This window comes from Brassica rapa, chromosome A02 (assembly GCF_000309985.2).
Source record: "Brassica rapa cultivar Chiifu-401-42 chromosome A02, CAAS_Brap_v3.01, whole genome shotgun sequence".
NCBI classification, from domain to species: domain Eukaryota; kingdom Viridiplantae; phylum Streptophyta; class Magnoliopsida; order Brassicales; family Brassicaceae; genus Brassica; species Brassica rapa.
This window is the reverse complement of record NC_024796.2, coordinates 10969803-10990510: the sequence shown is the minus strand read 5'-3', so window position 1 is coordinate 10990510 and position 20708 is coordinate 10969803. Positions and strand designations below refer to the sequence as shown.

The 20708-nt window shown below is 32.4% G+C and overlaps 4 protein-coding genes across 5 annotated transcripts in view; 1 reads left to right on the top strand and 3 right to left on the bottom strand.

Annotated features, from left to right (window-relative positions):
* The window catches only part of LOC103852615 (SNF1-related protein kinase regulatory subunit gamma-1-like), a 423770-nt gene that overhangs the window by 141273 nt on the left and 261789 nt on the right, over positions 1 to 20708 (top strand). The gene's annotated exons all lie outside the window — the stretch shown is intronic.
* On the bottom strand, positions 598 to 1767 carry LOC103852596 (zinc-finger homeodomain protein 11). The gene has a single exon (XM_009129499.3). It carries the CDS (start codon positions 1525 to 1527, stop codon positions 760 to 762), a length of 768 nt encoding a protein of 255 aa, XP_009127747.1. The 5' UTR covers positions 1528 to 1767; the 3' UTR covers positions 598 to 759.
* Positions 2759 to 10333, bottom strand: LOC103852595 (CLAVATA3/ESR (CLE)-related protein 45). Its single transcript, XM_033285039.1, has one exon. The coding sequence runs from the start codon at positions 8891 to 8893 to the stop codon at positions 8519 to 8521; it is 375 nt and encodes a 124-aa protein (XP_033140930.1). The 5' UTR covers positions 8894 to 10333; the 3' UTR covers positions 2759 to 8518.
* On the bottom strand, positions 15584 to 20092 carry LOC103852594 (myb family transcription factor PHL8). 2 transcript variants are annotated; one of them, XR_004455354.1, is made up of 7 exons: positions 19320 to 20092; positions 19107 to 19183; positions 18955 to 19003; positions 18719 to 18815; positions 18559 to 18628; positions 17635 to 18477; positions 15584 to 16980 (listed from the first exon to the last, which is right to left on the bottom strand). XR_004455354.1 is itself a non-coding variant. In XM_009129496.3 (6 exons), the coding sequence occupies exons 1-6, from the start codon at positions 19462 to 19464 to the stop codon at positions 17941 to 17943; spliced, it is 975 nt and encodes a 324-aa protein (XP_009127744.1). In that variant the 5' UTR covers positions 19465 to 20092; the 3' UTR covers positions 15584 to 17940. The 2 variants fall into 2 exon arrangements, 1 of the variants encoding a protein (XP_009127744.1); XM_009129496.3 differs by having other exon boundaries at positions 15584 to 18477.

The following is a 20708-nucleotide window of genomic DNA, read 5'->3' as shown; positions in this document are numbered from 1 at the left end:
TACAAAGGGAATAATATGTAATGGACACAAAATAAATAATAATATGTAAAAAAATTTGAACATATAATATGCATTCCTGTTTTGATTCCGCGCAAGTTCACCTAGTTATACTATATTATTTTAATCGTAACATCTATGTTATCCTTAATTAGGATAAGTAAGCGAGATTGCTGTTGTCCGAAGCTTGTCTTAAATGGAAAGGTGAGAAGAAAATGAAGATAAGCCCGCATTTTTATAACTTTATAAAATTTATAATACACTAATAAATCAACAAAAAGTGCCGCAAAGATGCTCTAATCATATTCAGCCACGACATAGTTTGTTGCCATCTTAATAACCACGTTGTATCATAATTAAGCAAACTATCTACTTACTTAACCCTAAAAGCTCAGGAGATTATTTCCACTAATACAGAATATAACATTGAATAATAATGAAGATAGTATACAAAATAAACCAACGAATCTTTTGATTTCCTCGATCGTAATTGGGGATCATGTACTTACTATAATTAGAATGGTGACATTTTTCACTTTAACCTTTGATAAAAAAATTAGTAGTAATTACGATCTCTGAATATCACGTTCAAACCAAAAATAAAAGTAAAAACCTGAAAAGAGCATTAATATTTTTAAACTGCATATATATCGCTGATCCATTACATGTTAGAACTTACTATTATAAGATTGAACGGTTAACGCTCATAATTATAATTTTAACCCCAGATTTAAGTATTCTAATTAGCTTCACCAAAGCTGATCAAGAAGAGGAAGACCCATCAACGGTGTCTCCGTCTTCTCCACCATTGTTACAACTGTGAGTGTTCAGACAAAGACGAGGATGATCCATAGACAAGATCTCGCTGTTCTTCCCGTTGAGAAGTGAATACTTATTATTATGCATCCATACTTTAAGAACTCCTCTCCCAATCCCAATCTCGCCACAGAAACCTCTCACCGACTTTTCATCGCAGCCGTTGATCTTCCAACCTGCTTTCTCGGCGAAAGCTCTCATCTTCATCTTCTGCTCCGGCGTGAATTTGGTCCTCGTCCGTTTCCTCATTGCTCCTTTTGAGCTGTTCTCCGATCTTACAGCCGTCGGATCTTGATCTGACCGTCCAGGGAAACCGGAGCTGAGGGAGAGATGCACGTGATGTGGAGCTGAAGCATAGTAAGAGCAAGGAACAGGGGAGGCCACGTGGTGAAGCGACTGAGACGGCGGCGATTCCGTGCCGGAGGGAGAGGAAGTGGGATGCACGGGGAGGAAATTGAGATGGTCGCAAGGGTCACGGCGGTGGAAATTACGGTGGCAGCCACAAGCGGCGCATCGGAGAGAGGAAGGATCGGTGGGTGTTGCGGTGGGGGTCGGCATAAACTCGCCGCAGCCGTCGAGCGCGTGACCACCGAGGTTGGCCGCGTGATTTTTCAAACACTCTTTGTAACAGATACCCATTTCTCCGGCGACGGTTAGTTCACCGGTGATAGTAGAGTTTACTAATCTTTGTCTGTGTTTTGAAGACAAATCCATTGCTTTACTTATGTTCTGTCTTTTATAGTGTGTTAACTCATTTCTGGTTAACGTAGTTAAAGAGGAGATTAGGTTTTGTGGTATTTATTTTATTTATATATTAGTATTAAACTGAAAATATAAGTAAGTGCATGTGACGATGATGTAATTATATCGGTAAAGAACATGGCAGTGATGAAATATAATTAAGACTTTAAAAATGCAATAAGTGCGTACCTACAAACGTCCAAAACACACATAAACTTACTGTATACCATCAAATGAAAACCTACAACTCAATTTTTCTTTTTACTTTTTCTTATTTTGGTGAAACAGAGAATTGTTTTTTTGAATAAGAGCAAGATTATCGGCACTTCTTAGCCAAAAGTCCTACGAATAAGGGGTAGAAATTTAAATGAAAAAAGAGGAAAACATTCGGGACGACGCTTAATTAAGAAGTTTTGGCTTGCGTCCTTACGAACCACGTGGCATGTTGCACGCCGTTGATGATAAACTGGTAGAGCAAAATTGATGTGCGTCCGAGATTCACTTTCTTCTTCTTAGGGCTTCTCTCTCGACGGCGATTCATTGGGCTTCTCACTCGACGGGGCGTTCTCTCTCGACGGGGCTTCGCGGCTTCTCTCGAGACGGCGATTAGTATTTTAGATTTGTAGATTTAGGATTTTCAAAATCGTGTTTTGTATTTGTCTCATTAGAAAGAATCTTGTGCCGTGTGTGATTGTATTCTTGTGGTGTCCGTATAATAGATTGTAAAAATTGTGTGGTTATGAAACTGATTTCGTGGTTAAGTGTTTGCTCTGTGTGCTTATTAACTGTTTGCTCTGTGTGGTAATGAAACTGTTGTCAGTCTGAATTCGTGGTAAAGTTTATAAGTGTTTGCTCTGTGTGCATATAAACAAGTGATGCGTTGTAATGAAACTGAATTCGACTTGACATTTGTTAAATTTGTTAAGTGTTTGCTCTGTCTGCGGATTTGTTGTTAATTTGTTAAATTTGTTAAGTGTTTGCTCTGTCTGCGGATTTATTGTTAATTTGTTAAATTTGTTAAGTGTTTGCTCTGTCTTACTGTCTTATTGTCTGTACTTGTTACTGTCTTAGTTTGAATGAACTCTCTGTATGTTGCTGAGCAGAAGCTTGAATGAACTCTCTGTATTTTTTGTTTTTTATGTTGCTCTAATGACGTTACTGATCAAGCTGAGCTGATCAAGGCTGTTGTAATGATCTCTCTGTCTCGTTTTCGTTAATGTTGCTGTACTGACGTTTATGATCATGTATAATGTGTAATGCTGTGACAACGTCGACATCTTCTCGCATGAGTTTGACAATGTAAAATTGTATACAAATGCTAGTAAAATTGTATATAATTTGTAACTTTCTATGCATTGAATAAAATGTGTGTTTGCTTTTATTTATTAAGCTTGTAATTTTTTTCCAAATTTTTTTTTTGTTGCAACTTTGAAATTTAATTATGTTTTCAATTTTAATGTTATATGTTTTATTTAAAACTTATCTTTTATATATCATTACTCCTAAAAAATACAAAAAATAAATAATTATTTTACTAAGAGACAACAAAAGTCCTACCAATAATCTATACTTTAGGGATTGTCTCTTAAGCTTTGTCTCTTAACATAAAAACATAATAAAATAAGCTAAGGACTCATAAAAAAGTCCTACCAATAATGTTGCCCTTATATTCACTTTGATATCTATTTATACGTTATAGACTATATAGAATATTGAGTCGCGTCACAAGCTTTTCTTCAATGATTATACGGGACGTTTGTAAGATTTTTCACTTTTTCACCAGTGGGTAACTTGTTGGTCGAGAGGAATATATTCGACGGAGAGAGGGAAGGATTGAGTCCAGAGTGTATACGTGGCAAATGCCCGTTACATGCATCGTACTTAAGGACAATTCCAGCTGCCCTGCAATACAGTTTCTTCTTTTTGAAAATTCACGCTAGAGCACCATATGTTTGTAAATTTTTCTGTCCCACCCCTGTATTTCTATCTGCTTCAATTTCACCCTTTTCTATATTTTTTTTTGTCAACGGTCATACAATTAATATGGTTATATGGGACGTATTTTTATTTATTTCATTTTGTTTTATATAATGGCAATTGTTGGGTTTAGAGGTCTAAAAGACTAAAACGGAAATTTTCCCCATTTACCGATTTATCTTAGTGTACTACAGAGTCTTTTTATTTTTCTTTCTAGTATAGGTATTACGTGTTCTCCAAAATAGTTGATTTGTGCAAGTGTGCTACATGTCATTTGTGGCATTAGAAACACTTTTGAGTATTTGTTTTCAGTGAATGCTTCATACTTTGCAATAATGGTGTAAATAAAAGTTTGCCGTGACAAATGCCAAACATCATTTTGTAATTAATCATACAAATTATGTATAATTTCCTTAACCACTATCTTAGATATTCTTATCGTTCGACCGACCTCTTCGTCTCATTATGGTGGCGCCGCAATTTAGTCTTCATTTGCATCTTGGTTACGTTATTAATTAGCTTTGTGTCGTAGTTTATGTTTGTATGTCCTTCTCTTATAATCACTTTCAATTATTATTTTAAAAATTTATATATTGGGATTATTTAAAATTTCTAATCAAAAAAGAATTATAATCCAACATTACTTTTTTTAATCAATTATCGAACTTCTATAAAAATTATAAGAGCATCTCCAATCCATACATATTTTTTCTTCTATAATTTTCACAAAAATAGAATAACTTTATTATAGAGTAAGTTTTGCTTCAATGGTTTAATCTATAATATAATTATTATATTATAGAAGAAAAAATATAGGAATTTCACTTTTTCACTTTAAATATAAAGTGAAAAAATGAAATCTTTATAATAGAGTAATTCTATTATAGATTAAACCATTGGAGCAAAATTTACTCTATAATATAGTTACTCTATTTTTGTGGGAATTATAAAGAAAAAATAAGTATGGATTGAAGATGGTCTAATAGTGTACGTTACTTAGAGCTCGAGCCTTGAGTAGTGTACTGTTAAGATAATTAAACTCTCTCTCTTTTTTGAAACTAAGATAATTTAACTCTTATACAATTATAGTGGTCAAGTTTGCTTTAACTTGGAAATGGCGAATCCATGGTTCTCTATAGACTCTTCGCGTTGATACACATGATTCCAGTTAGACGAATGAATGTGTAGCTACATTACAAGAGTATAACGCAAATTGAGAAGAAAAAATTAACGCATATTATATAAAAAGAAGAAGAAGATATATATCATGGAAAAGCTAATTAAATTTACATCAGTGTTCTGTGTACAGATATATTGAATATGACAAATTAAAGTAGGTTTACGTTTTGTCGTTTATGACAAACCTAGTCACCAATCACGCCTAATTAGGATCCAAATCGCAACTATCGGCGATATTCTAACCACACAATAATAATCGAGTTTATAACTCTACTAATAATTTCGTTGACATGATATTGATGTAACAATTTATTTAATTAGGTTTTACAATTAGAATCTTTTAAGCTCTGAATTATAAGACTCATGGGTCAAACAGCATCATTAATATGGATTTGAACATTGTCCTAACGATCTTGTCAATGACCAAATGGCACGCGCATCACGCAATTTTGCCACTAGGATTGGAACAAAACGTCAAGTATAGCCGAAATTTAGATGTCGAATAATTATGGACCATTTTGGCGTAACTTTTATATCTAGCATGTCTAATTTTTAATTGTAATGATTATTTGCCACGTTGTAAACATGACTTGTATGGAAACACTGTAATAGCGGAATAGTCAAAGAAATAATTTGGATAACATAAACACTTCAGCTAATAAATTTGTTTACGAAATAATTGTAAAACATTTAAAAATTAAGTTTAGTAGGTCAAATTATTATTTATTTTTCTTTCAATACATATGAATTATGTATCCAAATTAGTTTTTCTTAAAATAGAAATTAATCGATATTAAAAATTGTCAAAATAGTCGAATTATCTTTTATAAATGCAAAAATGATATTTTCCACCGCCCCAACATAAATTCACATTTTCAAAACTTGAAATATTATAAAGTAGACAACAAAACGTTATATAAAATTGTCCATGATATATGTTCATATATTTCTGTCAAACTTAAGGTTAAATGTTATAATGGAGAATTTTGGAAAATTTAATGTTTTATAGTACAAAATATATGACCAAAAGATACTACATAGCTTTCGAGAATTCAATTCTTATGGTTATTATTTGATTTTGTTCTGTTTTCTTCTTTCTGTTAAAAGTTTTTTTTTATTAATTTTAAATTATAAAATATATGGTACAATCAGACATCAAATTAAAAGAAAAAATAAAGAAAAATTAGACTACACTGATAGATGAGAACAAGATGACAAACAAGAACAAGAGCAAACATAAGCAAAATTTATGGTGTGCTGAATCAGAAATTTGCTAAGCGATGCTCAAAAAGCATGATATGAGGAGATTATTGCTAAACATTTATTTCATAAGGATGATATAATATATCTCACAACTTTCAAAAAGGCATAGATAATCCATCATGCAACCTCTTAACCTTATCAAGCTAGAATTCACAAATGGCAGCATGTCATGCTTGAAGAACCACCAATTTAACTCTTGAGTCAACACGAGGGTTAGACAACCAAACATGATATTTTTCTAGGCAAAAGAAATGAAAAGCATAACTTGTTCAATAGAGTATCCCAAATAACATATGAGAAAGAGCATTCAAAGAATAAATAGTCATGGGATTCCTCCCATTCACCACATTGGAGGCAAATAGTCTCCATCTCTGCATCCCATAAAGCTAGGCGATCAAAGGTAGGGTTCCGATTTAAGATGAATAACCAAGTAGTAGTTGCATGTCTTGGAGTAGTTTCCTTCCAAATTAAAGGTGCCCAATGCTTACTGGTACCAAACAACTCAAAGGTTATTCCACACCAACATAGAGAAGGATTTACTCTTTGAATCACCCACATACTGGATTACCAAGTCTGATCCAGTAGACGATTGAAGAGAGAAAATGTAGGAGAAGAGAAGAAATTGCTTGTGTGGTCTAGTATGTAGAAAAATCCAGCCATGATCAGATTTCAAGTCAGCCACTGTTGAAGATAAAGAGACTTCAAGGGAGAATATGCTTTCCGATGCCAAGAAATACTTTAATGGATTAAAAGGGATCCAAGGATCTCACCAAAACAGTGCAGAGACACAATTTCTTACTTCAGTTATGATGAAAAGTAGAGTCTTTGGGGACAAACTGAAGATCTTCCAAAACATCCAATAGAAAGCATAGCTTTTATCATTCAAATCCTAAAAAAAGAGGACAGATATAAGTACTCCTTATCATGGCATCCAAAGAGAGCCAGCTCTGAAAAAACATCCAAATTAACTTCATGAGTTTTATTCCAAGAGATGAGGTCACAGAGGCCTATACATCCCTTAGATTTTTGCGTAGACAGATCTTCCTATGACATTTTCGCTCCTTTGATATCCCAATAGTTCCATGTCATAAAAAAGTTCCGGAGCATACATCTAAAACTCCGTTTATACCCAAGATAACCTAGGAGATTAGGGTCAACTAATCTGCCATAGTTGGAGCTCTAGATGTCCAAGAGCCCAATTTCTTTTTGATATGTGATATTTTATGAATTTGCATGATTTTAACTATATAAAATTGATCATTTAGAATAGTATTTAGACATCATTAGATTTTATTTTCATGCATAAGTCCATATCAAGTGTTGGAGATGCCATTTGGTGCATTTGGAGCATTTGGAGCTTGATTAGAGGCAAAATGAGTGATTTATATCTAACCATCTAAATCAGTAATTATATCTGCAAATCTTAGTTTTAAACTACAAATTTTTACAACCATTTGAAAGAGATGACTACGAACAAAAAGAAATCTCGGTCTACGCTATGACTAAGGAAGTCCACCTGCATAAGCTGGAGAAGCAAATTTTGATGACGAAATATTAGAGAAAAACAATAGAAAAAATAACGAGAGAGTTGTTCCTTACTAATACAAACTATACTAGCCAAAATTCCATAGATATCAACATATGTTTGTTGATGAGTGTTTCTATTTTTAGTTTTTACCATGCTAATATTTTTCTTGTAGGTTTAATAAGATGAAATTCTTCTAGCTTTAGCCGTCGAGCACAAAACACCTGGAGGAATAGGCCCAATAAATATTTTTCTTGTGGACTGGGCTTAATAGCTAAATTATGCAGATAATGATTAATATCTACTCTCAAGTAACGGTTAAACGTGTAGGCCGAGACGACTGATCCGTAGTTGGGTCGCATACTCGCATCGCATGTAGACACTGCACTTCCAATCATTTATTGGAAACAAAACATTCGTGTGACTGCAATTGCTTTAAGGTTCCTCTTACTGCTACGTGTCATCAGTGATCCGATCTTATCCACGAGAGAAGCAAGGAATATGAAATTTGAACCGGAAAATTCTCTGTTCTATCAAATGTAGGTTTATGGTTTCTTGCAGGCAAGGGTTTGCTTAGAGAACTTTGATTTTCTTGGATTTTCAATTTTCACTTGTTGATAAGTTGTTAGAAAGATATAACTGGTTACCTTTTAAGCTCAAAATGTTGTAAACAATCAAAACCTCTGAGCTATTGTATATACACAAGATATATTTTTGGTGGAGCCAAAGCAATGCAGAAAAGAACAAAACTTATCCAGAAACTTAGAACTAATGCAAACAAAAGAGTGAACACTTTTAGTCAAAAAAATGTATTGAAAAACAAATATGTATTCTCCTGGTGACTGCTGTGTCTGAACAGACGGTGCTGTCCTTCAACAGCCAATGTTCTGTGTGTTTATCAAACCTATACTTGAAAACAAAACCTAAGAAAAAAACAACTAACCTACCTCCAGCTTGATAAGGTTTTGATCGTTGCGCCTTTCTTTTCTATATTTGATTGTTGTTGTGCCACATTGCCACTCAAGAAAGTGGCTGGGATTTGTTGTGAATAGGATCTGATCCTCGTCTTACACGTCTCTTGCTTGACTGGAACGAGTCCTTTGTCTGATCCTTTTGTGCTTGTGTCTTCTCAACTTTAACTTTGCTCTGGTTAACTTCCTCAAGAATGCGCCGGTGTCCGATGAGCGTTCCTTGACCTTCACGGTTGTGGCTAGAATGAATATCAATGCTCCTTAGCTTAACAGTTTCACCTGGCTCAACTCTAGCTTCTTCTCCTTGTATTTGCCTGAGGAAAAACTCTCTATTTCTCAGGGCTGAGACCTTATATCGGTTGTCTGATAGTAATCCTATGCAGACAAGAAGACAAAGCATCATTCTTGTACTGTAACCTAGCATTTCTGTTCTTAGGGAGACAAGAAGAATCAGAGTATCTTTCTTTTCTTCTTCAAAAAAAAAAAGAAGAGGGTTAGAGATAATGACAATGAGATTGTATCCCTTCTGCTTTCATGTGTGTTCCTTCCTGTAGATATAGTCTTGTTATATATCATCACGTCTTGGGATTTGGAGGGGAGCTTTAAAGTGTAAAGCGCACAATGGGGCCCTGGAGAATTTAGATTCACTTATAAAAAACATTGATTTGGAAATATAAGTAAGATTAAGGCTGTTATTGGAAGAATCAGAGAATGATTGTACAAAAGAGTTCGGTACACGAAAACCGCTAAGAAGTTAAGTATCTTTCTTCATTGGTTTCCCTACATCATTGACATTTGTCCTTTGCTTTTGTCTAACTATATCCTTGTCATTCCAACAATCTTGACTCGAGAATCGCCCACTATGGGTTTCGAAGAGACCTTCCTAAACTATCCCAGTGAACATGTTTAGTGACATTCTCTGTTTTCACCATCTACAAACTGCCTAGCCTAATCATATGATTTGGTTATAAGCCAGTTTAATATGGTGCTAATAGTTTTATTTATTTCGCATGTTCATTTCTGAACAAAACAACATGAGATAAGTGACAGTATAATGGTTGTTTGATGTTAGTTACAAGTCCCGGTTTTGATTCGTTCTTAAATTATTTTCTATTTTGGATTAAATAACACTTTTTGCTTGAAATATCATCTGAAATTTCAGTCTGTAGAAAATTTTCGTTTTTCACCAGTTTTGATTTCAAAGATTTTTCTGAGATTTTTTTTTTTCTGTTGGCAATATATTTGACAATGTATCCTTCTTTGTATTTAATGAAATTTCAGATGTCCAAACAAAAATAAAAAGGATTCCTAACCTTCTTTTCTGATCTGGTTTCAAATATGGCATATTCACCCATCAAATGCTTTTTACTTGATTTCACAATTTGTACTTCAAAATAAATGCCTTTAACTTTTGTGATAATGGGTTTGAATACTAATCATTCAAGTTTACGTCCTTTTATGCTGTGGATTCTGGTTGTCATAATTCCTTTGTTGCTAAGGAAAGTGGTTTCGTTATTTTTTTTTGTTTAACGGCAGGAACACAGTGAACCGGAGCCGTGGCCACCCAAGGCGTTGGTACTATTCCATTACTACAGCTTACAGGAGCAAACTACTCAAATAAAGCATTAAACTTTGGCAAAACATATGTACAACAGAGCAACCCACACTCTTCTAAAAGAAACCCATACATTGTTTTATTTTCTCTTTAAAAATGATTTTTTATATTATTGACTAGGTATTTTGCCCGCACATGCGGGCATGATCGTTTTACTAATAATCTATACTATTATTTGCGAAGTAAATTTTTGGAATCGACTTCTCACGTTAAAAGTTAGAGTGGTTAATATCGTTTATACCCTTAATGAAAAAAATGTATAAATAAATTAAAAAATAAAAACGAAATTTTAATTTATTTGATTAGATAATTGATTAAAATTAATAATAGTAAGAATTATCCAAAATCTGAAAATATAATTTAAAAAAAGATAATTTTTGTATATATTGTATTGTTATTTGAAAAAGTCTTTTAGTGAAAAGTTAAAAACATAATTATATAACTAAATATTAATCTAAAAATATAATTAAAAAGATAATTTCTATATATATATTGTATTATTATCTGAAAAAGGTTTTTTAGTAAAAAATTAAAAAACATAAATTATATATTTAAAAATAGAATATGGAATTATTTTAAGATTTATTTTAGTATAATGAATATAGTGTACAAAGAACTTTTTAAAAATTTATGAAAATGTTTAAGCCCGCATCGCGGGCAAAACACCTAGTTAGTAATATATGTATTATGATTTAAACATCATGAAAACTTATTCTTTATATTCTTAATCATTTTAGTTCTCTTTAATTTTTTTTTTCAACCTACGTCTTCTTAAGAAAGCTATAAAACTACGAGACCATAAGATCATAATTACATATCAAATATTCCACATAATAAAGTAAAGTAAGAATGTGAACTTTTGGTTTCTCTTAATCTACTTTGTATTTTTGAACCATAAACATAAATTAACTTACCAAAAAATACTAAAAACACAAAAAATCCAAATAAGAACAAAATAAATAAAAAATAAATAAAAACTAAAGTTCGCTGATAATTTTGAAGATTTAAAAAAAAAACGAATTGAGATAATGACAATATTTCATTGGTTTACTTGATCAATATATACATTGACTTATCTTAATATTTCATAAGTTTACTTTTAATAAAAGAAACAATAGATGATGATAGTTTTATTATTAAAGTTAATTTATGGTTAATTATATACTGATAAATCTAATTATTCATTAAAAATATATTTAATTTTAACCGTTTTAGAAACTAAATCATTAAAGATATGTTGATAACATGATTACATAGACAATTCTCTAAATTTAATATCAAAGCATATTTTTCTTATAGATTAAACAGTAATAAAATATATACGTGAAATAACTACTGAAGTAATTCAGAATACTTAATTCATAATTCCAAATTCCATGTAACAAAACCGATTTGCTCATAGTATTGAACTCCAACTATTAAAAACAAATATCAAAAGTACATAAATATAGATGTTAAAAACTAAATGAATGAAAAAATTGAAATTATAGAGTTTAAAACATCTTACATCATATGAAAATAAGAATTGGTCCAAACGTTTTAAAAATAATTATAATTGTAATTCCAATTAGAAAGTTTGAAATATTTATGTTATTTAAATTGATAAATTAATAATTTAAGCTAAAAACTAATAAATTTTTTGTGAAAGTTAAAATAATTATAATCATAATTCCAATTAGAAATTTCGAAATATTTATATTATTTAAATTAATAAATTAATTAGAAATTGAAATATTTATATTATTTAAATTAATAAATTGATGATTTAATCTAAAACTAATAAAAATATGACAAATAAGCAAAATTAACTAAAACTATAGAGAGCGTGACAAATCAGCTAAATCACTTCATAAATAATAATACATATAAATAGATATATTATTCTAAAATCTTCTCTATCCACTTTAGGCTTCGTAAGCTCACTTTTTTATGCAACAACATCGGGTTGCATCTTTATCTTCCCCAAACATCACATCAAATTAGAAGAAAATAACCATAAAGTAACGCCTCATTGTCGGTATTGCCTGCGATACTAGTTTAGGATACAATGTAAACTATAGTTTGACTGTACAAATTATCAGTACATTTTAGTTAGAGAGATTCGATAATTTTTTTTGATAACCGAGTGTCCTAGTCCCACCGTAGTGTTCTAGACTAGAGACCGAACCCTTTAGCGGCACGGACGCACACCCAAGAGTGGGTCATGGCCAGACAACGGTCTTTGGTCTCAGACGCCAGAGCAAATCCACATGTAAATTTCCTGGTGACCAGTGCGAATCGAACCCGGAAGCGTACTTGCAGCCGCAAGCCGTTTACCACCAGACTAACTCTTCCTGGTTGAGATTCGATAATTGCTCGTCAAGTTTAAGATACAATGTAAACTACAAAGACTTAATGTTTTTTTTCCAACCCTGTTGATTCATTCACAGATCTTAATTCTGAATGCAATGATTCAAAAAGACTCACTTTGGTTTTGATATGGTTCCCTTACTTATTAAATTCTCTTTTCCTTGCCTCATTTATTCATCAGGGACGATCTTTTTCTTTATCTGACTTCCCTTTTCTTTACTGTTGTCATTTAAATTTCTTTTAGTTTTGTTTTAGCAATATTGTTTTTTTGTTTAACAAATGGTACTTCGAACAATCTGAAGCATCAGGTTCTCTCTCAAAGCAGGGCCGGCTTACAAAGGGGGACAAGCGGTGCGACCGCCCCGGGTCCGAACCCGTGTCCCCCCATGTAATGATAAATAAGGGGTCCAATTTTTTATAAATCTATATTTTTATATATAAAAAAAATTATAAATACAATAAATAAAATTGAAAAGGGCCCAAAATTATTTGATATGTATATAGTTTTATTTTCATTACAAAATATACAAAATATTATTGATTAAATTTTAAAAATATTTTAAACATTATCTTTTTTTTTTTGATCAAATTTTTTTTTGATCAAATATTTTAAACATTATCTCTATATAAATTTTAGAGAGTAAAAAAATTTTTTTTTTGCCCTAGGGCCCCTATCAGTGTTGAGCCGGCCCTGTCTCAAAGTAACATAATAATTTAAAACTGAAGATTGGATATTGCTTGCAGGCTCAGAAAACAAAGTACGAGACCAGTCGTTGGTACGAAAAAAAAAATACCCATTTGCTGATTTTGAGTTCCCACTTTGCTTTCTTCATTCTCGAGGTTAGTCCTAAAGTTGCAACTTTTCCTTTACTTAAAAAAACCCAAAACATACATTTAAAAATAAGATAACTAAATCTTGAATGTTGATCTTAAAGGAGATTGTTTTGTATATTATAAATCTATATGTATTTCTAAATTTTAGGGTGATGATATTTTGGTTTTGGTTTTGGTTTTTGGTTTTTAGTTTTTGAAAAATCAAAAACTAAAAACTAAAAACTAGTGTAGAATCTAACAAACAATCATGCTATAAGTAATAATATTCTCTTTTAATTGGGTATTTGATGTTACCAACGAGATCTCTGATGTGGTCGGAGGGAAGTGGCCACCATGACATGAGAAAGGATTCTAAAGAAGTTAAAAGCACAACAAAGGAAACTTGAGTTATAACTCAATTATAGGTAGGTGATGGTGGTGTTACAAAAAAAATAGGATGCTGCGATGGACAGTCAAGCGCATTGTCCCTGTCTTGATACAGTCTGGTCCTGACCGGCTACTGCTAAATTATATTTTTTAAAAGAGCCATTTGGCCTGGCTGTTTTGGCAATTTGGCCTTAGCCCGCGTCCGGTTTAGTCTAATGTCATCACAATGTTCCTAGCTTCTGATATGAATAAATAAATGGTCAGTTAAGCATATCAGGTTTTATTTAAATGTTATAGAGCTTTGCAAATTGCAATTGTTCATTCTCTTTGTCAAGTAATCAAATGGGATGGGCATGGCCATTTGACATATTAATGATAATGGGGGAGCACGGGCCTATAGAAAAGTTGGGCTGAGTAAGACTTTTCTCTTCCGTATTTTACATTTCTAACAAGTATGAATTTGTCCGGAGTTCATCTTCATGCGAATGTACTTTTTTGTTGTTGTATGAAATTAGATTTTACCATTATCACTATTTTACTTAACCCTTTTTGACATATTTTGGGGGTAAATTCGAATAAGTCAAACATATAACATGTGAGCAGAACGTGCCTCAAGTTGGAACCAAAACTCTACATCGGATGCTAAAAGGTTGTATCATGTGCATGTTAGACAGTCTCGTTTTACATCAATCAAGTACAATTGATGTATAACATTCATGCTTACCCCACAAACCAAATTTGATAAAAGGTAATCTACAATTCTCTATAAGTTTGCGTAAACTCCCACATTACAAAGTATATCTTGTAATATAACTAATCTAACGTTCTAATCCTAATACTAAAACATGTTTGATCAGCAAAAATAGATGTAGCGTTTCATTTCCGAAAACTCATCTGTTATCTTTCTATCTTAAACATTGATTGAAATTAGCTAACCAACTGTTCACCAATTTTCTTAGATGGTTTGACCCCACCTGACCGTAACACTATTAATAGCAGAGCCATAATTTACATGACTTTGAAGAGATACCAAGAACCTTTTCACATTTTTATTTAGAACAATGGGAAGGCAAATAGCTGAGTTCAGACAAAAGAAGATTTTGGCTATATAGATATCACGGGTTATAAACACATATGCTTTGCATGAGACAATGAAAAATCGTCAATAATTTCAATTTATATTTTCTGAAATGTTTGGATGACCATATTGTTTATATGGTCACATGAATCAAGTACGAACTGTTTCTCATTTAGGTTGTCATTTTGTATGTTCTCGTTAGTCTTTTTTGCTAAGAAATGTTCTCGTAAGTTTCGACTCACAATTAATGGGTGTAAAGTAAAAAGAAAAAAGAAAGAAACACTGCACGTAGAATTCTTTTTGGTTTTCTAATTTCTTCAATAACATTTTTGTACTGAATACATGTCTGAGTTCATTTTCCTTCTCATTTTTCCCTTCTGTGTGCGTTTCTCATTATTTTTTAAAGGCGGAGGTCGAGATGAGATTGTTCATGACTAAACGAAAAAAATGATTTGATGTCATTTTAGGGTAACTTTTAATTGCTATTGTGTTCAATATATTATTAGAAATAGTTTATGTTACAAAAAGATTCTAAAGTAGTCTACAAATAATTTTTCTAGACTTTTTCCAAATTTTTTTCTAAATTTTCGAAACTGGATGAATTTATTTACAACTTTATATATATGTGTTAGTTAATTTTAGTTGAGAAAACGTGATGACATAATTTATCAACTGTGAGTAAAAAGTTACCAACGATAAGTTTTTGTGAATTTGAAAGTAAAATGATGTCAACTAGGGATGTGTATATTAGTTTAAATTCGCGTTCAGTTTGGTCTGGTTTGTTTGGATATAAAAAAACTGTAATTTAAATCAACCAAAATTAGTTTAGTTTGGTTTTGTGTTCGGTTTGATTCGGTTTGTTTTGTGTTTATTTAGTTCACTCAAGTTGGTTTTAATTCATTTCTATTTCGATTAAAAAAAATAATTTATAAAACATAAAAAAATTATCATTTGATACTAGATTATTACTTTTTCATATTTTAAACGTAAATGTAAACATCATAATTAAAATGTAGAAGATGTATCTAATAATTTAATACTATTATTTTTGAACCTAATATAAATATTATAGGTAGATTTTCGGTTTTGATGACATGTCATTTTATATTTTCAAATTTCAAATAAAATAAATAAATTTTTAGTTTTTAAAAATAAATTAATTTTGAGAATATTCCGAGGAAGTGTATCCCTCGGGATATTCCGACAACAATTTCCTTGGAATATTCTGAGGGGTGAAGGTCCTCGGAATATCCCGACGGATAAACTTCCTCGGAATATTCCGACGGCTAAGGTTTCTCGGAATATTCCGACGGCCGAAGTTCGTCGGAATATTCCGATACCTCTTTTCTCTCGGAATGTTTCCGAGGACCGTTCCATCGGAAAGCTCCGAGGAGATACCGACGAACAGTCCTAGGAAATATTTTTTTGGAATGTCTTCGGAATCTTTAATTCTCGGTATTCTCTCAGAATTTTCTAAGGAAATTCCGAGAAAATTTTACTTTCCGACGAGAATTTTTCGACGATAATTCTCGTCAGTATATCCTCGGAATACCGTTATTCCGAGGACATACCGACGATATTTGTCGTTGGAATCCCGGTGTTTTCTTGTAGTGACAGTGTAAGAAATTCATGTTCTTTTATTTTAACTGTTAAATATTATGTTTATTCATTTTGATATAACGTTAAAACTATGTTTATTTGTTTATTAGATAGTTAAATATTTTAAATTTGAATATTATTAGTATATACAGTTAATCTAATTAAACAAATATTTTGTTTTTCGATTCATTTCGGTTTAAAACCAAACCAAACTGAACCATCTGAATTGACACATATGCAACCGAATGGTTAGAAAGTGTCGTTTAGGTTCGGTTCGGTTTCGTTCTGTTTGATTTTTTTAGTCCACGAGCCCTGTCAACTCTAATTTTATGTCAAATTAGATGTCTAATTGTGGTAACGCAAGTAAGTTTATGTCAATTTAGAAGTAAAAACCATCAAAACAAAGTTGAGAATGCTATTTAAAACAAAAAAAAAATTATTTTAATTTCCACAAATTTTGCAAAATAAAAAATGTTATTTAACAAAGTGATAAGATTTTCATGAACACGTGACTCGCTTCCTCTATGTTACAAAAGATTCATAACTAGTATTACCACCTTTACATGGGGTTTCCGAAGAAAACTTAAAACATTTATTTATAACTAAGTAAGGTATTCGAATTTATTTTTGAGACCTCAAGTAAATATGGTTTGTCTTGTCATAAAATAACCTAGGCCTGGGCATCCGGGTCCTCGGGTCGGGTTCGGGTCGGGTCTTTCCGGGTCCGGGTCTTTCGGGTCCTGGAGTTTTGGACCCACATAGGTACTTTAAAAAATTCGGGTCGGTTCCGGGTCGGGTCTTGTCGGGTCCGGGTCGGTTCGGGTCCATTTTTCTCATACCCATTAATGCCCAAATTTTTTTCGGTTCTTTAATGTTTCGGGTCGGATCCAAGTATTTCGGGTCCATATTCGGGTAGATGGCACATTTTCGGATCGGTTCCTGATTTTTTCGGGTCAGTTCTATATATTTTTGGTCTAAAATATGTGTTTCGGGTCTACTTGTACCCATGAATCTTTAATTTTACCCGATCGCCAAACTTGAAATTTTGATAACGAGCAATAACCATAAAAAAATACAATCTGAAAACCTGCAGTAGACCCAAAACACATATAAAGACTAATAAAGTCTACTAACTTTCGGTTCTTAAAATACCCGATCGGGTCCCGGGTCGGTTCTGGACCCGAACCTGCTACTCGCGGGTCCTCCATCTTTAGACCCAATAGGGTAAAATTCTCGGTTGCGGTTCTAGACCCGAACCTGTATTTTCGGGTCGGTTCCGGATCGGGTCCTCGGGTCCGGGTAAAATGCCCAGGCCTAAAATAACCACTGAGAAGCCTACATGCTTATCATGGTCGGGACATAATAATAAAAGCTCACTCTACTCTAATCATTTTGTTTCTTTCATTGATCATAAAAAGTTCCCGCCTTTACCACATCCACAAACCTCCCCACCTAAACTGTACACACATATCACACATTTTTTTTTCTATATTATAAATCATGTTGACTCATGTAGAATATTCCCATGCGTTCTTCGCCCTGAATTTATATTATCTATGGAAATCTACGCATATTTGTATATTGGATTTTCTTAAAATATTTATATTAATGTTTTTTTTTCACTTAAACCCTAGTCCATGTTTGGACACGTCCCCATGTCTTGCTTGTAACTATTCAAACTCAACCTCAAGTGCTGCTCATCATCATCGTCAACTCCAAAATCTCTTTTCTTTAGAGGCTGATGTTCCACGCAAAGGACGTCATTTAAGCTTCTCTTAGTCTTCTTCGCCGTCATCGCTTCTGATTTGATCTCCATCAATGGAAGCTCCATCGATTTCCTCTCTTCGTTATTATTATTCAGTTTTGTCTCTGAGCTCTCTGAAGATGTCAGCGAGCTCTCAACTGAACTTCTTGGCTGTCTTTTTTCTCTGTTTTCTGGTTTCTTGCACCACAAGAATCCTTCTTCTTCGTAATCTTCCACTTGCGTTTGCTCTGAGAAGGAAGAACTCGGATTCATCATTGAAGCTAATCTAGAGAGCTCGCTTCTAGCAAAGTCCATGCCAAGACTGGCAGATGTGTAGCCAGCGAGAGTTTGTTGAGCTTTCATTAAAACTGACTGTAAATACTTTCCTTGTGCCTCAATCTTCACTTGCAAATGCCTCTGAACCTGAAACCAAATAATTTTAAGACCCCAAAGAGATACTTATTTGTTCTGGCTTAATTAAAAGATTTTATTGATATTTATTACCTCGATTTGTTCATGAAGTTTCTTCTGAACTTCCATCTGCAGTTGTAGAGCCTCCGTGATTTTCAAGCCTCTGCTTCAAAATAAACCAATCAATTAATTTTCAGTTTATTGAAATAATCTACCTATGGAAGATATTACTGTTACGATGATCATTAATTACTCGTTAGCTGGATCGTTGTTTTCTTGGTTGACATTGCCTCTAAAATTTCCAGAATCGTTTTTACTCTCAGCTTCTTGGGTTTCTGAAGCTGAGGAAACTGCTAGACCAAGAAGTAAATCATCAATAAGAAGAAATAATATCTACAGAATCATTAACCCTATTAGGTCAGATCATAGTTTAAATTCAAGAATCATGATCAGTGTTATAATAAATGGAAATAAAAAAGATTCTTATACCTTCTAGCTTGTTATCATCGAATTTTAGGCTCTTCCCTAGCCGATATTTCTGTCGAAAGATGATCAATATAAAATCATCAAAATTTGATCTTTAAAAAAAAAAAAAACTAAAACCACTGATCCAATCAAAGATTCTGATAAACATTAATAACCTGTAAATGGCTCTTGAGATGATACAAGGTAAGCCCAGGGATCTCCATAGCCTTCATCAGACCCTTAGGTGTTGCTTCTGCAACATACAAAACAAAACAAACGGAAAAAAAATCATCAAGAAATATAGTTAATGAAAAAAGACTAAGAATAAAAAGAAAAAAGAAAAAAAAAAGACTAAGAATAAAAGAAGAAAAAAGACACAAAATATATACTGTTAGGTCCACCGAGTTGATTAACGGCTTCGATGAATCTCTGATGAAGCTCACAAGTCCATTTCAGTCTGGGCTTAGCATCTGTTGACAACACAAGACTCACCTTTGCCTTGTGATTATTACCATTATTAGTGTTGCTCTCCATTAATATATAAACACATACAAATCTCTCTCTAGAGTTTACAATTAAGAACAAGCCACCCAAGAGATATAAATAAAAAACGAAAGGTTATTTGTTTTCAGAGATTGTTGGGTTTGTTGGCAAAGATATGGAGGATTTATATACAAATCTTTGGAGTGGTTGCTGTTATTCTTTTTCTTTCTCCTTTCACTCCATATCTGGAAACATGAGTGGGGTTCTGTTGGAGAAGGGAATATATGCTCTCTTGACCCTTTCCTCTTTCCTTTCCTTTTTTCTTTATTTAAAATTTTCATTATTAATTGTCTTTCTTCGATCATTTCCCGATTTCACACCACTTTTTAGTATACATTGCCCTTTATAATGTCGTTTTATTTTCTCTTCGATCTATTAGGCAATAAGATCAGACCAAAAAAAAGAGATTGTGTACACTTCGCTTTTGGTTGTATGGACATCGATCTATCTTAATGGACACATATCGTATGTGCATACCTATTTTCTCTGTGCTTGCAATTTTTATTGCCGTTATATATTCTATTCTCAACATGGTCCTACTTTTAATTTCCTCTCTTGTTTTTCTTCTTATGTGTAAATGAGTTTTTGTTTTATTATATATGACTAGATTTTTTAACCGCGCTACGCGCGGATAAGATATTATATGTATTTCTCAATTCTAAAAAATAATGTATAATATTGTATTATATTATTTTAAAAATATAAAATATGACTACATAACATAAATATATTTTTTAAATTTTCTTTGTGGAAATCATTATGTTGTTTGATTGTTGTACTTGATTCACATATTTGCATAGATATTTGTGATAGATGAATAACTATATTTTTATTATCAGTAAATAATATATATTTATTATATAATATAAGAAAAATAAAATTATTTACTTTTTAAACAAACTTGTCTCATGTTGGGGACTCGGTTATAGACATATCATATACGAATGAGACATTTTTACAGTTATCAATCTTCTTAACATTGAAAAAACAAATCTACATATCAAAACAATATCTCATACGATCTATTTGTGGAATAATTACTCTGAAGAAATTGAATTTAGGCATCAAAAAGGACTGAAAATGTATGTGCATATATGTTATCTAAGTCTGCTTCACAAAGTACTATTCATAGTTCATATATCATTAATGTCCATCCTATTTTTTTGTCCACCATTTCTTTAACATCTTGAAATAACTGATGCTAATTAATAATAAACTTTTTGCTGGAAAAAAAA

What these genes read in the sequence shown, in the direction of transcription:
- LOC103852596 (XM_009129499.3), bottom strand. Translation starts at nt 1,527, where the DNA reads ATGGATTTGTCTTCAAAACACAGACAAAGATTAGTAAACTCTACTATC.
- LOC103852595 (XM_033285039.1), bottom strand. Translation starts at nt 8,893, where the DNA reads ATGCTAGGTTACAGTACAAGAATGATGCTTTGTCTTCTTGTCTGCATA.
- LOC103852594 (XM_009129496.3), bottom strand. Translation starts at nt 19,464, where the DNA reads ATGGAGAGCAACACTAATAATGGTAATAATCACAAGGCAAAGGTGAGT. An exon ending in TCAACTCGGTGGACCTAACA is followed by an intron (nt 19,184 to 19,319) that starts GTATATATTTTG and finishes TGTATGTTGCAG; the next exon opens with AAGCAACACCTAAGGGTCTG. An exon ending in AACTTCATGAACAAATCGAG is followed by an intron (nt 18,478 to 18,558) that starts GTAATAAATATC and finishes ATTTGGTTTCAG; the next exon opens with GTTCAGAGGCATTTGCAAGT.